Source organism: Salmo trutta, chromosome 12 (genome assembly GCF_901001165.1).
Source record: "Salmo trutta chromosome 12, fSalTru1.1, whole genome shotgun sequence".
In the NCBI taxonomy this organism is placed as follows: Eukaryota; Metazoa; Chordata; class Actinopteri; order Salmoniformes; family Salmonidae; genus Salmo; species Salmo trutta.
The window spans coordinates 4346035-4362764 of record NC_042968.1 but is presented as its reverse complement, the minus strand read 5'-3'; the positions used below and the strand labels follow the sequence as shown (position 1 = coordinate 4362764).

At 40.2% G+C, this 16730-nt stretch overlaps 1 protein-coding gene across 4 annotated transcripts in view; it reads right to left on the bottom strand.

Moving 5' to 3' along the window:
* si:ch211-266g18.10 (axoneme-associated protein mst101(2)) overlaps positions 1–13894 on the bottom strand; it is a 176266-nt gene extending 162372 nt beyond the window's left edge. For all 4 annotated transcript variants that reach the window (XM_029766872.1, XM_029766873.1, XM_029766874.1 and 1 more), the window contains exons 1-10: positions 13490–13894; positions 6140–6349; positions 5899–5982; positions 5713–5805; positions 5005–5148; positions 4778–4876; positions 4568–4687; positions 3937–4056; positions 2802–2852; positions 2586–2612 (exon numbers count right to left, since the gene is read on the bottom strand). In XM_029766872.1, the coding sequence (XP_029622732.1) occupies positions 2586–2612; positions 2802–2852; positions 3937–4056; positions 4568–4687; positions 4778–4876; positions 5005–5148; positions 5713–5805; positions 5899–5982; positions 6140–6349; positions 13490–13511 (970 nt within the window). In that variant the 5' untranslated portion in view covers positions 13512–13894. The remainder of the gene's footprint in view (positions 1–2585; positions 2613–2801; positions 2853–3936; positions 4057–4567; positions 4688–4777; positions 4877–5004; positions 5149–5712; positions 5806–5898; positions 5983–6139; positions 6350–13489) is intronic.
* Between the last annotated feature and the right edge of the window lie 2836 nt (positions 13895–16730).

Here is a 16730-nt window from a genome sequence, read left to right as displayed (position 1 = left end):
AGAGGTTAATTACTTGTTACTTTTATTTCTTATTCTTATCCGTATTTCTTTCAAACTGTATTGTTGGTTAGGTAAGTAAGCTTTTCACTGTAAGTACCTGTTGTATTCGGTGCATGTGACTAATACGATTTTATTATATTTTTTTTAATGAAGAAAAACATGTTTTCACTTTGTCATTATGGGGTATTGTGTGTAGATGCAACTGTTCGGGATCTGACCGTATGGCGCTACAGAGGGTAGTGCGTATGGCCCAGTAGATCACTGGGACCAAGCTTCCTGCCATCCAGGACCTATAAACTAGGTTGTGTCAGAGGAAGGCCCAAAAAAATTGTCAAAGACTCCAGTCACCCTAGTCATAGATTATTCTCTCTGCTACCGCATGGCAAGCGGTACCAGTGCACCAAGTCTAGGACCAAAAGGATCCTTAACAGCTTCTACCACCAAGCCATAAGACTGCTGAACAATTAATCAAATGGCCACCATTTTTTACATTGACCCCCCCCCCGTAATGGTACCCCCTGTATATAGCCTCGTTATTGTTATGTATTTTTCTTGTGTTACTTTTTTTAAACTTTAGTTTATTTAGTAAATATTTTCTTAACTCTGTTTCTTGAACTGCATTGTTGGTTAAGTAAGCAAGTAAGCATTTTGTAAGTAAGTAAGTAAGTAAGCATTTCACAGTAAGGTTGTAACCTGTTGTATTCGGCGCATGTGACAAATACAATTTGATTTGATTTGAGATGGGTGAGAAGAAAACATATTTTTAATTCAGGCTGTAACAAAACAAAATGTGGAGTAAGTCAAGGGGTGTGAATACTTTCTGAAGGCACTGTGCAAAATTAGATTATGAAATAGTGAATAAAAGGTTCAAGCCGCAACCTACTTCCCTTAAATAATAGTTAATGCTGAAGTGTTTCACAGCCAGCTCCATTGTCAGAGCATTATTACAACTCAGTAACCACATTTCGATCCAAGTCATACTGTCAAAAAAAAAATTATCACGACAGCTATGATGGAAACAGGACATTTTTAGGTGTCTATAAAATTAATTATGCGAGAAATGGCAACGGAAACTATGGTGGCAAAATTGCAAATTATGTTATAATACTTTTATTGCATCAAATGGTTGTTTTATTCAACATAATAGAGTATTCTTATAGCTATTGTGTGTGTTTGTTCTACTGAGGATGATTTACGATGTCTTTGGGTGATAAAACCTAAAGAGCATACCAGAGCATGAGTTAATGTTTCTGTTCTATATGGTACCAGAGAGAGATGGTTCCAGTTTGGAGTCGGAGGGCCAGACACTGGTCTATACAATGAAAATGTTCATACAAATCTTAACCTTGTGACCCATTCTATATATCTGTTGTTCGTCATGTAGGTTGAAAGGGGTATATCTATGCTATAAAAGATCTCAGTAGCCTTTGTGTCACCGCTCTCAACGGATCATCAGAGACGGTGGTGATTCGTTGACAAGCCATTGCTATTGCAAAGCTCTCACTATTAAAGATTTAGTTTAAGTATAACTCTGACTTGTGTGATAACTTTGTCTCTCCTCATTTGATAGTAAAGAAATGAACCACCACAAAACGCCTTTATGCGCAAATATTGATATAATAACCATCGTATCAGAGTAACGTTGGAGTAACGCGATGATATGGTGTGTGGTCCTCCTCCCATAACGAATCGGGAAACCATACAGTTTATTAGGCTACAGATGAAACTAGTTATGATGAACTTCACAGGGTGGTGAATGTGCACTGTGATGTTGATGCGCCCTTCCAATAAATATCGAGGGTCTTATTCTGGTGACATGATGATCGATGCTTGACTGCTGTTTGACAAATACTAATATTCTCGCTCTTATCCATAATAATCTCATCATGCAGACTATACCTGCACAGCCTACTGTTGGCTAGAGTGCATGTGCCAAGACAAGAGTAGGAACATTTGCTATTCAATGCAAACATTTTTGTGAAGAAACTATCGGTATAGTTGAAAATGCAATGGAAACATGTTGAACTTTAGATTTTTTATTTTAATTTTGTGTGCACTACATCACGCACTGATTTTTTTCTTATGCGAATTCTCGTGTATGGACATGAAAATCTGTCGCCAATTGGGTGGAAACCAAGCAAGTGTCAGAATGTTACAAATACACATCAATTTTGCAAGGCAACAATGGTTAGTACAGGCAGCCACACCTTTGCACACTGAATGAGATTGGCTGATTTTAACACGGGAAACCGAGATTTTCAAATTGTCTCAACTATTGGCATGGATGATACAAACCAAAAATATTCTGTAGATAATTTTGTAATGAGGAAAATCTTATAACTGATCACATTCAAAAATATTATGTGACAACCTCAGTCGCCCCTTATAACATATAATAAAACTAGATTTACCCAACAAACAAAACAAAAACATTTCAAGTCATCAAACAACATCACACCACATGAAAGCAGAATTCCACAGCCGGATCAAATGAGTTGACAATTGATGAAACTCTACATTTGTTACTGTATTAACATCATCCTTTGGTAGCGGTGACAATTGGTGTACGAACGATTGTTACGTACCTTTTTCCAGGGGTGGCAAAAACTGTCCTAGGATTGGAAGTAGGAAAAACATTGATTTGATTGAAAATCTATTGATGAAATGAAAGGGAAGAGATTTCATCAAACAACCTAATAGTAAATCTACAGTATCGTGAGCGTTTTCTTAAAAATCAACCTCAACAAATTCTAAGAGAGTTTGGTAATTATTAACTAACTGAGAAATAAACAAAAACCAACCTTTCTTCCTTATCACATGCATCACGGATGCTGGTATAGTACTAGGTTCATCTACACCCAAAAGAAAACAGACATGTGGGAGTCAATGTCTTGAAACATACTGTACATGTACGTGTTATTCCTAATTTCATATGGGAAAATCATGTGCTTATGTCAAGAGATTTGCATACATTTGAGTAATTTGAGCAGTGTTGGGAAATACACTGAGTGTACAAAACATTAGGAACACCTTTTGCCATCAGAACAGCCTAAATTCGCCAAGGCATGGACTCTACAAGATGTCGAAAGCATTCCACAGGGATGCTGGCCCATGTTGACTCCAATGCTTCCCACAGTTGTGCCAAGTTGGCTGGATGTCCTTTGGGTGGTGGACCATTCTTGACACACACGGGAAACTGTTGAGTGTGAAAACCCAGCATTGCAGATCATGACACACTCAAACCAGTGCGCCTGGCACATACTGCCATATCCCGTTCAAAGGCACTTAAATCTTTTGTCTTGCCCAATCACACTCTGAATGGCACACATTCACGATCCATGTCTCAAATGTCTCAAGGATTAAAAATCCTTCTTTAAATTGTCTCTTCCCCTTCATCAACACTGATTGAAGTGGATTTAACAGGTGACATCAGTAAGGGATCATAGCTACATCTGATTTCACCTGATCAGTCTATGTCATGGAAAGAGTTCCTAATGTTTTGTACACTCAGTGTATAGCCAGAACAGTATCATTAATGAGATGGTACATTATTGATGTCAGGTCCAAAATGATTGGCACCCTTGATAAATAATACAAATACTGAGCAATCTTTGTCAATGGTGCCAATTTATTTTTTTTACCTTTATTTAACTAGGCAAGTCAGTTAAGAACAAATTCTTATTTTTAATGACAGCCTAGGAACAGTGGTTTAACTGCCTCGTTCAGGGGCAGAACAACAGATGTGTACCTTGTTGGCTCAGGGATTTGATCATGCAACCTTTTGGTTTCTAGTCCAACGCTCTAACCACTAGTCTATGCTGCCGCCCCATCCAATAATCTTGGACCTGACTGTATGTCATATGTCACATTATCTATGTCCTATTATTGTTCCTATGTCATAGAATGCATATGATGGTCACACATAAACAGGTATACCTTTATCATCCATAAGCATGTTGGACAGATAATCCATGATCATGTTTTTCCCATCTGCAATCTCAAGCACTGCATCTGTGACCACTTTCATAGGGTCAAAGTCCATCTCAGGAAGGACCCCTAAAGATACAAAAAGACCATTAGCTGGTGTTCCATTATGATATGAAAAGAAGAATTGGAATGAAAGAACTGGATTTTTGAAAAATACATTTTCTTCGTCCTAATATTAAGTTCAGTGGTAGTCTTGTGTTCCCAGACACACCCTGAACCAAGAATGGCTAGAGGCAAGGCTTGTTCAATGGTAATTTCCAGGACATGACATACAGTAACACAGCTTCATAGCAATTGAATAAGCAAATTCATACATTATTATTACTGTTCCCTGAAAATACCCACTAATACAGGGGTGTCAAACTCATTCCACCGAGGGCCGAGTGTCTGCAGGGTTTTGGTTTTTCCTTTCAATTAAGACCTAGACAACCAGGTGAGGGGAGTTCCTTACTAATGAGTGACCTTAATTCATCAATGAAGTACAAGGGTGGAGCGAAAACCCGCAGACATTTCCGTGAAATGAGTTTGACATGTGCTCTAATACAAGCTACTTTCTAAGCTTGTTGCTATTTATAAGTACCTTGATCGCCTATTAGCAAGTTGGAGACATAGTCCACAAGCATGTTCTTCTGCTCAATGACAATCCCAAACATTCTTCTGAGAACCAGTATGGGATCGACGTTTACTTCTTGAGGGATACCTGTTCATAGGAGAGATGAAATGAAAAGTCTGATAATCCATGCATTGATTTGAACTATTTTGCAGTAAATTGCTCTACAGAAGTGTATACCTGGCAGCAGGTCCCATATGTAGGTTCCAGTAGAACTTGTACAGTCAGTGATAACATGCACTACGTCTACTGCATTGATGCTCACTGCATGGAGAAGGGCTGAGCATAGAAGAAAATATGGAGAGCTCATCACATGTATTAAGGACATTTACTTTTTATCCATACCAACAAAGAAATAACAGAATATTTATAGAAAATAATGTTGTGTAATAAAAATGTGGACATACCCTGCAGGATATCCAGTATGGCATCCAATAGAACACAGAGTGTGCCTTGTATGTAACCCACGACTCCACATATAGAGTTATTGGTGACATTGAACACACCTCTGCCAATAATCACCGGGTCAACATAGCTCAGGTAAAAGTTTCCTGAGAAAATAAACATTTTCAAACATGCCATATTAATTTACTAGTCCAATGTAGTAATATCTAAATAGTTGCAGAAGTTATGTGTATTTTGGTGTTTTAAATTAATACAGTGGGGGGGGGGCACAGATTACTAATATTGCACAGCACTTGACATAGACGTAGAACGTGTAGATTATGTGTCGTAGGTGGATCTACGGAAAAATCACAAAGCCTATTAAACAAAAATTGTTCTACCATTTTTATTCTATTATAATCAGGTTGTGCAACTTTTCTATTAGCATTTTGAATGCTTGAACATGGCATATAATGTTGGAATCAAATATAGATTTTCAGAAGAGTTGTGTTTTTGTGATGCATTTCCGTGATAGGAAGTTACAACTACTAATCAAGATTGCAGTGCAAAGTCAAGTACAGTGCAAAATCATTCATCTGTGTTGCTTTGAATCACAGCCTAACATTCATTAAAATAAGAAAACAAAAAACTAATTTAACGTCCCCCCCAAAAAATTCCAAAAACATTTCAAGAACATAAGACTACTTTAACACCATTGGGCATCCTTATACCGTCATCATCAGAGAGGAAGTCCACAAATAAATCTTTTACATCTTTGACAGCATTCATGGGGTCCAAACTCAAATGAAGAGCAAATGCACATTCTGAGGACACAGTAAGAAAATGTATATTGCTTTACACAATTTTTAAATTGGACAGGATTCTGCGTAAAAATATTACAAGATACATATAGCTACCTTGAGCCTCATAGAACATGTTGGACATTCCCTCTACAGCATCATTAGCAGCTTTCATGGGATCCAAAACTACGTCTTGAATATCTGCAAAAAAGCATTGGGACAAACATTGGGGACTAGGGTTAGGGTAAGGGTTTGGGAAAAAACATAAATAATACGGTTTAACATGAAATACGTTCAAATATTCTCAAACGAATGGTCTCCATAAGACTTAACAAATGTCAAAGAAAGATAGACTTACCAGTAACCCCTTTATATTCTACAACGTCAAACATCATGAAGCCTGCAGTAATCCAGGAGAGAAGGAGGCTGATAGTCACCACTAACTCTACAGAAAAGGTTAGTTTCTTGAGTATTCCAAACCCTTGGGCCTTAGGAGGGGATGATGGGGGCACCACATTCCCATTCAGCCCATCGGCTACAGCAGCTGAGATGGACTCCACCGCTGCACCTGGAAGCATGAGAAAGCTTTAAATTGCTGCCAGTAGTGCATGATAGTCATACTTACTCTATACTAGTGATTCATCTTAGGTTGAGTGAGGAGTAGCAATTCAACAAATCAGGTAGCTATTATGTCAGTGATATTTCCTATTATAGAAGTGATATCTTTAAATATGCCACAAAGTTTGTAATATGTACACGTCCTGTTAAGTGCATGGCAGTATAATTGTTTTCAATACCCAATTAACACAAATAAATACAACACAAATAGTTTCACATTCAATAGGTTATTTACTGTCCTCTAGATGGATAAATCCTCAGGTATTTTTGATACCCTTATTATACACTCTAAAAGAAAAATGCTACCAGTATTATCCCTCAGCTGTCATAAGACAGCTTTAGCCACGTGTTTGTTGTGGTTAATAAGTCTAAGGCCCCATCCAGACAGGGACGGACCTCACTTTGTTGTAGTGATGCCAGTGACTCGGATGTGCAAACTTGACTCAGTCAACTTCTGGGGTTGCTGCAGAGGAGGTCAAAGGGAGGTGGATGTAGTTGATGGTTTTTAGCGTTACCTATTCTGGGGTGGTGCCAGAACCAGTTGGACGGGCATTTGATTTTCATATGGGGGCATGTTTTCTTCATGGGTGATTAAAAAAAAGAGTTTTATCGTAAAGCCATAATTTAACTGTAAAAATGTATTACCAACTCATCTTGGGTATGTCTATCAGCTTTCCACATGTGGATTTGGGGATTTTCTCCTTTTCTCAATCTCTGTTAACCTGTTGGGGCTAGGGGGCAGTATTTGCACGGCCGGATAAAAAACATACCCGATTTAATCTAGTTACTACTCCTGCCCAGTAACTAGAATATGCATATAATTGTTTGATTTGGATAGAAAACACCCTAAAGTTTCTAAAACTGTTTGAATGGTGTCTGTGAGTATAACAGAACTCTTTGAACGAAAACAACCACTCCCGGTCGGAATATTATCGCTTTTTTACGAGACAAATGGCATAAAAATTGATTTTAAACAGCGGTTGACATGCTTCGAAGTACGGTAATGGAATATTTAGAATTTTTTTGTCACGAAACGCGTCGGGCGCGTCAACCTTATTTACCCTTCGGATAGTGTCTTGAACGCACGAACAAAACGCTGCTATTTGGATATAACTATGGATTATTTGGGACCAAACCAACATTTGTTATTGAAGTAGAAGTCCTGGGAGTGCATTCTGACGAAGAACACCAAAGGTAATCAAACTTTTCTAATAGTAAATCGGAGTTTGGTGAGTACCACACTTTGTGGGTGTCAAAATAGCTAGCCTGTGATGGCTGGGCTATCTACTCAGAATATTGCAAAATGTGCTTTCACCGAAAAGCTATTTTAAAATCGGACATAGCGAGTGCATATAGGAGTTCTGTATCTATAATTCTTAAAATAATTGTTATGTTTTTTGTGAACGTTTATCGTGAGTAATTTAGTAAATTCACCGGAAGTGTTCGGTGGGAATGCTAGTCACATGCTAGTCACATGCTAATGTAAAAAGCTGGTTTTTGATATAAATATGAACTTGATTGAACAAAACATGCATGTATTGTATAACATAATGTCCTAGGATTGTCATCTGATGAAGATCATCAAAGGTTAGTGCTGCATTTAGCTATGGTTTGGGTTTATGTGACATTATATGCTAGCTTGAAAAATGGGTGTCTGATTATTTCTGTCTGGGTACTCTGCTGACATAATCTAATGATTTGCTTTCGTTGTAAAGCCTTTTTGAAATCGGACAGTGTGGTTAGATTAACGAGAGTCTTGTCTTTAAAATGGTGTAAAATAGTCATATGTTTGAGAAATTGAAGTAATAACATTTCTAAGGTATTTGAATATCGCGCCACGGGATTACACTGGCTGTTGAGTAGGTGGGATGCAAGCGACGCAAGAGAGGTTAACATGTTGTCTGTTTGAACTAATGGCACACAGCTCGGACACCCATGCATACCCCACAAGACATGCCACCAGAGGTCTCTTCACAGTCCCCAATCCAGAACAGACTATGGGAGGTGCACAGTACTACATAGACCCATGACTACAACTGATGCAAGCAGTAAAATTTGTTTAAAAAGCAGATACAAATACACATTATGGAACAGCGAGGACTGTGAAGCAACACACAAACATAGGCACAGACACATGCATACAAACACACGATAACATAAGCACTATACCCACACGTACACATGGATTTTGTGTTGTAGATATGTGGTAGTAGAGTAGGGGCCTGAGGGCACAGGAAGAGTAGCTGCTGTCTTGGCAGCAGCTAATGGGAATCCAAAATAAATACATATTCTGTTTGGCCAAAAAGAGTATGTCATGCCATACTGTTTTTGGCCAGACAACATCAGATACGTGGGCTACACATACTGAGACAGAGAGGGCGCTGTTTCGCTCGCTCTGATGCTTTACGTGAGATTGGTGAGTCTTTCTGTCCATGCTCGGTCAAAATAAAGTATCAATATTTAAATATTGTCACAGATTATGTCGTGGTGTTGTAGAGAGGACCAAAATGCAGCAGGGTTGTGGATACTCATTTTCTTTTAATTCAAAAAAGAGGAGTAAGGCATCCACTGGAAAAACAATACACTAAATGATACTCACGACAGGAACAGTCTCACAGGCATACAAAAACGCAGTGCAAGAACAACTACCCACAAAACCAAGTGACAAACATACTCCTACATATATGACTCCCAATCAGGAACAACGATCCCCAGCTGTTCCTGATCAGGAGTCACAAGACCAACACAGAACATTTACACACACAAGACTGCCACGTCCTGACCCCAAAACTACTACAACAGCTCCATCTGCTGGTCAGGACGTGAGAAATATTTTATTTATTTATATGGCCCGCCCATAATCCGTCCATTTCTTCCTTACCCTGGATGCTAACCCGGAACCCTTTGCACAATACTACAACATACTCCAGAGAAGCACTGTTCATACAACTGACCCAGAAGAGTCAAGGCATTTTTGGGTGCGGAACTACATTACTAAATGACTCAAATGTAATGTCAAAAATGTTGCCCTCTGATAGACGTGGTGAACATTTTGCCATATTGCTTAGTTTATACCTATCCAATCCTTCAGAATTACATAATTGCCTAGGGGTTATTTCTGGATGGGACCTTAGACTTATTATCCACAAACATGTGGCTAAAGCTCTCTTATGACAGCTGATTAATATTACAGCTGGAGCCCAGAGATTTGAGTACAACAGAGCTCATCATATGGCATCAAACCATAGGCGAAATTCCCACAGAACAGGTCGATTCGTCCTCAACAATAATTTATATCAACTAAATTTAATTTGTAGGATAGCATTATAAGACTGCACATTTTTCTCTCTGCCCCATGGCAAAATGTGTTGAAATGCAGGAAGTTAGCTGTTTTCCTAAATAAATCTGTTTAAACCCCTCAAAAAAATGTATATATTTTGGGCAGGTTGGGGGGCTCTCTTGAGGTAGGTGCCCGGGGCCCAAAATTAGTTAATCCGACTCTGTTTGGACGCACTGGGTCTCCTCTGCTCAGCCGCTCAGATTGTTCATTCATTTCGGGTTTTTTTCATTGGTTGAAATACATTTTTTGGCTGCTCCATCAAGTTTAACGAGATGAAAAACGCCGCTGGCACTGACCCCTGTTAGGCTAAAACAAACACACCAAAACAGTACCACATCTTCAACTTTGTTCCTGTCATTTAAAGAAAATCTTCCAGAATGACGAGTGGATGCTGACAGAATACGGTCAGGCGAGACTCTTGAGTCGGGATCAACATTCAATGGTATGTTCACACTCTATTATTAAATACCACGTGACCAAAAGTATGTGGACACCTGCTCGTTGATCATCTCATTCCAATATCATGGGAATTGATATGGAGTTGGTCCCATCTTGGCTGCTTTAACAGCTTCCACTTTTCTGGGAAGGCTTTTCACTAGATGTTGTCACATCTGCTCCCACTACGCCATCTGGTGTTCATCTCTCTCTCTCTCTCTCTCTCTGTCTCTCTGTCTCTGTCTCTGTCACTCTCTCTCTCTCTCTGTGTGTGTGTGTGATTGGAGACAGGTGTGCTGGAGTCAGAGCAGATCCCTACCAGCTGCAAATCAAACCTCTACATATACTCATTCCTGCCAGATCGTAATCTCTGCTCAGTCAGTTGTTATCCTAGCCTTTTGTTAGTTATCAAGATCCTATTGCTCTGCTGTGCTTGTTTCCCTGCATAACACAGTTTTGTCCTCTCGTTGCAGTTACCGCTCTCTCTGGCTCCTGTCTCCTGTACCACATCTCACCCAACCACCTTGCTCTGGACTTCACTCACCACCACTGCCTTGGATTCCCCTCAGGACCTGTTTACCCTGTTCAACTCAGTCAACTCCAACCTCACTCTACACTTCTGTTTTTTTTGTAACTCATCTGAGCTACCCCGGTTCTGCACTCCTCATCTCTCTGTGTACAATAAACATTTTGATTCATTCATCCCTGCTTCTGCATCTGAGTCCGCTCTTGGGTTCCCATGTGTTCGCTCCACGTAACAGATGTTGAAACACAGCCACTAGAGCATTAGTGAGGTCGGACACTGATGTTGGGAGATTAGGCCTGGCTCGCAGTCGGTGTTCCAAATCATCCCAAAGGTGTTCGATGGGGTTGAGGTCAGAGCTCTGTGCAAGCAAATCAAGTTCTTCCACACCGATCTTAACAAACCATTTCTGTATGGACTTCGCTTTGTGCACAGGGGAATTGTCATGCTGAAACCGGAAAGGGCCTTCTCCAAACTATTGCCACAAGTTGGAAGCACAGAATCATCTAGAATGTCATTGTATGCTGTAGAGTTAAGATTTCCCTTCACTCTAACTAAGGGACCTAGCCCGAACCATGATAAACAGGCCCAGACCATTATTCCTCCTCCACCACCAAACTTTACAGTTGGCACTATGCATTCGGCTGGTAGTGTTCTCCTGGCTTCCTCCCAACCCAGATTCGTCTGTTGGACTACCAGATGGTGAAGCGTGATTCATCACTCCAGAGAACGCGTTTCCACTGCTCCAGAGTCCAATGGCGGCGAGCTTTACACCACTCTAACCGACGCTTGGCATTGCGCATGGTGATCTTAGGCATGTGTGCGGCTGCTCAGCCATGGAAACCCATTTCATGAAGCTCCCGACAGACAGTTCTTGTGCTGACGTTGCTTCCAGAGGTTTGGAACTCGGTAGTGATTGTTGCAACCGAGGACAGACAATCGCTGCACGCGTCAGCACTCTGCAGTCTCGTTCTGTGAGCTTGTGCAGCCTACCACTTCGCGGCTGAGCCATTGGTGCTCCTAGTTGTTTCAACTTCACAATAACAGCACTTAAAGTTGACCAGGGCAGCTCTAGCAGTGCAGAAATTTTACAAACTGACTTGTTAGAAAGGTGGCATCCTATGACGGTGCCACGTTGAAAGTCACTGAGCTCTTCAGTAAGGCCATTCTACTGTCAGCAACGGGTTTGGCTGAAATTGACGAAATTTACAGTTCAGTTAGAATAGTAGAATACACGTGTAATTTCGAAATTTGTTGCGCATCATCAGTTTTTCTGCAGTCATGTCAGTCACTGACAGTCACTTAATGTCAGCTAACAATTGATAAGTTAGTCTAGCCAGCTATCTAAACTTGTAGTAATAATGGCCGAATACCAACCGAGCACGCAGGGCATGTGCCCAGAGGCCCTGACCTCCAGGGGGCCCCCATTTATTTTGTTAGTCACTCTCACTCATATCATTAACATGGCATAAGTCTTGGCAAAATGTGTAGAATTGCAGCCAATTTGCTTTAAAACTTCAAAAATGTCTCAAAACCCCTTGGAAAAATTGGTAGAATTGCGGGAAATTAGCTGTAAAACAAACAAAGAAATTATCTCTGCCCCATGGCAAAAATTATGTTTTAGATATTGGAGGGGATGAACAGTTTAATAGGGGGGGGGGGAGGGGGGGTACGGAGATCCTGTTAGGGCATAGGGTGGAAAGCTTGTCACGCACACATACAGTAAACGTTGGCAAAAAACGTTGTCAATAAATTGTTTCCAGCAGCACAGTTACAGTCACCAGCACTCTGGATAATATGAAAACAGCCTAACCAGCTCTGCTAGGGTGAGTAAAATGGTCAGAGGGAGGTGTTCTTTATTTTGTATCTGGAAGTAGCTAGCCAATGTTAGCTAGTTAGCTTGGGTGCTTGACTGCTGTTGTGAGGTCAGAACACTCGGATCAACTCTACTCCTCAGCCAGAGCGACGCTCCAAGAGCTCTGAACTTACAAACGGACAATCTGACAACTCTCTGTATTTACGAGTGCCCAGAGCGCACTCTGGCACTCCAGATTGAATGAAAAAAAATTGTAAAATGTCTAGCTAGTCATTTATTCTGCTAACAAGCTAGCAAGAGGTTGCATAGCATCAGCATCAACTTCCGGTAGACAGGCGAAGCGCTAGCACACTCAACTGAAAGGATACTGTTCGTTTACACTATACTAAAATGAACAAATTTTATGTAGTATATACTCATTAAGTATGTAGTATACAGCATGTTAGTATGGGTATTCGACCACAGCTCATGTATTGCATGATTCACTTCCTCCAATAAAAAATAAATGAAGGAGGGTGAATGAATAACTACACACCACACACTCAACTGAGCAATACAGACCTTTTAAATATTCACAGTTGGTGACACTTGTGATACAATGCTAGGAGTCACTGACACATACTGCGTCACACATTATATTCAAACACTAAGTCCTGGAGACTTTATTTAGCACCCATAGTTAAATATGAACCTTTTTTCTGTGTTACATAAGGTGGAGAAAGACGTTAAATACTATCATAAGATGCTTTATAGCCTTGAAACAGCGGGCACTTCAGCTGTCATGTTACAGGGGCAAAACTGCTAATACTATATGCAGTATTTTTAGCAATCAACTTTCAACACATTTCCTCATCATGAGACACCAGAGAAACAAAAGTAATCCAAACAGTACATTGCTTTAATGATGCAAACTATGTTTTAGCAAACAATTCTGCTCCACACAAAGTGAACATGCAGAACGCTTTGAAAGACGTACCTTCAGGGGCTGCTTCAGGCATGTTGATATGAAAACTTAATTTCAAGTATGTCGTTGGGAAAGCTTTTATTCAAGAGGTTAGCAATGTCTTTCAAATCGAATTGGAATCCACTGATTAAGGAAATTGTGACCGTATCAATGAAGGTAGTGCCCCTTATTTTTACCAATATAATCCACAGGTTGAATTTATCGGAAAAAGTAGTTTTTTTAAAGTTTAAAAATGAGAAGGTGATTGGAATTTCAAAGCTGCCTGTTTTGAAGCATTGCAGAAAAGGTATGATGGCGAAGGAGAGAAAAACAGGAGTGGGGAAAGCCAAGAATAGGGCAGGGGAGAGACTGCAGATCCCTGCTGAAATGCCCACCCAGTATTATTGGTGCCTCACATGGGTATAGGTCAGAACAGCACAGCGGGGCTTCAAGGTAACCTTATCCCACCACAGCCTAGTTTATTCTTAGTCAGGGCTCAATACAACAGTCGCTCTCTCAGGCCTTTTTTGGCTGTTGGGGGTTGTGCTCAGTGGTCTGACGGGGTAGAGCTCAATTGGTAGGGGGATCACACGTGTTGTAGATGGACTCAGATGGACTCAACGTCAGAGGTTAAGTGACAGCTACTAAGGAAAGGAAACGACAACACTGCAGCATAAATGGTAGGGAAATCAAAATGTGATGCCTTCCCAATCATCACTCTTTAATTCAATCTGTGAATATGTAATACAATGATCGTTGGTTTCATATGACAGCTTCAAAATAAACATGCATTAGCAGCTATTCAAACCTTACTTACCACTGAGTCTGCAGAGAGAATTTTCCACTGTCTGTAAGGATTATGGTAAGGCATGTGCACTTAAATACAGCCATCTTGTGTTCACATTAGGGCCCTACAGCAGAGCCACTGTTATTTGCAACCATTTGGTGTGTACAGTACAGTATTGGTACACTCCCCTGCCTCCTTTTGAATATGGGTGTGGATAGTACACATACAGATACACAAGTCTACACACAGAGTTTAATGAGATTTGCACACAGTGAAGCAGGGTAGGGGTCAATTCGAATTGAAATTAGTCAATTCAGGAAGTAAACTGAAATTCCAATTCAATAATTGAAAAAATGACATCTATTTTCAATGATTTCTCAATAAACTTAAATGTAAAAGCTATTTATTTCAAATGTTTTTCCCTTTTTGAAGTTTAAATTCAAATCACTTCCTTTATTAATTGCCTTCAGTTCGAATTGGGCCCAACACTGCTGTGAAGGCCACATCTGCACTGCATAACAAAGCTGACTATGACTATCGAGGCATCATTTTTTTAATAGTTGGCCAAATCCAAGCCTGAAACTTCATGACTGCTTTGAAATTGCTGTTCAGTGAGTGTGAATGTCATGGTATGCCACATACATCGTAGACCTAGATAATACACTATTGTGGCAGTGACTTATAGCACAACATAATTGTGATGTTAAGAAAGTGGTTAAAGCTGGAATCCTTAGTTGCTACATCCATTTTAGGAGTGCAATCGGAAAGTATTCAGTCCCATTCACCTTTTCCACATTTTCTTACAGCCTTATTCTAAAATGGATAAAATATTTTTTCTCCTCATCAATCTACACACAATAACCAATAATGACAAAGCGAAAACAGGTTTTTAGACATTTTTGCAAATGTATTAAAAACAGAAATACCTTATTTACATAAGTATTCAGACCCTTTGCTATGAGACTCGAAAATGAGCTCAGGTGCACTCTGTTTCCATTGATATGTTTCTACAACTTAATTGAAGACCACCTGTGGTAAATTCAATTGATTGGAAATGATTTGGAAAACTACACACCTGTTTATAAAAAGGTCCCACAGTTGACAGTGCATGTCAATAGAGGAATAGAGCTCTGAGACAGGATACTGTTGAGGACCAGATCTGGGGAAGTGTACCAAAACATTTCTGCAGCATATACAGTCCCCAAGAACACAGTGGCCCCCATCATTCTTAAATGGAAGAAGTTTGGAACCGCCAAGATTTTTCCTAGAGCTGGCCGCCCAGCCAAACTAAGCAATCGAGGGAGAAGGGCCTTGGTCAGGGAGGTGACCAAGAACCCGATGGTCATTCTGACAAAGCTACAGAGTTCTTCTTTAGAGATGGGAGAACCTTCCATAAGGACAATCATCTCTACAGAACTCCACCAATCAGGCCTTTATGGTAGAGTGGCCAGATGGAAGAAACTCCTCAGTAAAAGGCACATGACAGCCCGCTTGGAGTTTGCCAAAAGCCACATAAAAGACTCTCAAAGCATTAGAAACAAGATTCTCAGGTCTGATGAAACCAAGATTGAACTCTTTGGCCTGAATACCAAGTGTCACATCTGGAGGAAACAAGGCACTGCTCATCACCTGGCCAATACCATCCCTATGGTGAAGCATGGTGGTGACAGCATCATGCTGTGGGAATGTTTTTCAGCAGCACGGATTGGAAAACTAGGTCAGGGTTGAGGGAAAGATGAATGGAGAAAAGTTCAGAGAGATCCTTGATGAAAACCTGCTCCAGAGCACTCAAGACCTCAGACTGGGGCAAAGGTTCACCTTCCAACAGGACAATGGCCCTAAGCACACAGCCAAGACAATGCAGGAGTTGCTTTGGGACAAGTCTCTGAATGTCCGTGAGTGGGCCATCCAGAGCCCGGACTTGAACCTGACCGAACATCTCTGGAGAGGCCTGAAAATAGCTGTGCAGCGACAGTCCCCATCCAAACTGACAGAGCTTGAGAGGATCTCCAGAGAAGAATGGGAGAAACTCCCCAAATACAGGTGTGCCATGCATGTTGCGTCATACCCAAGAAGACTTAAGGCTATAATCTCTGCCAAAGGTGCTTCAACAAAGTAATGAGTAAAGGGTCTGAATAGTTCTGTAAATTTGATATTTCAGTTTAATTTTTTATACATTAGCAAATGTTTCTAAAAACCTGTTTTTGATTTGTCATTATGGGGTATTAGATTGATTGAAAAAACGATTTAATCCATTTTAGAATAAGGCTGTAACGTAACAAAATGTGGAAAAAGAGAGGGGTCTGAATACTTTCTGAATGCACTGTATACCCATTGATTCTTGAAGAATCTAATTTATAAGCTTCATGAGCTTAGTTCAACTGTTCCATCAGAACCCAAAACACAAGCTTTTTTTACTCCAATGTTTGTAAAAATATATAATATGTTAACAAACACTGTATTGCTTGGCTAAAACAATTTTATATT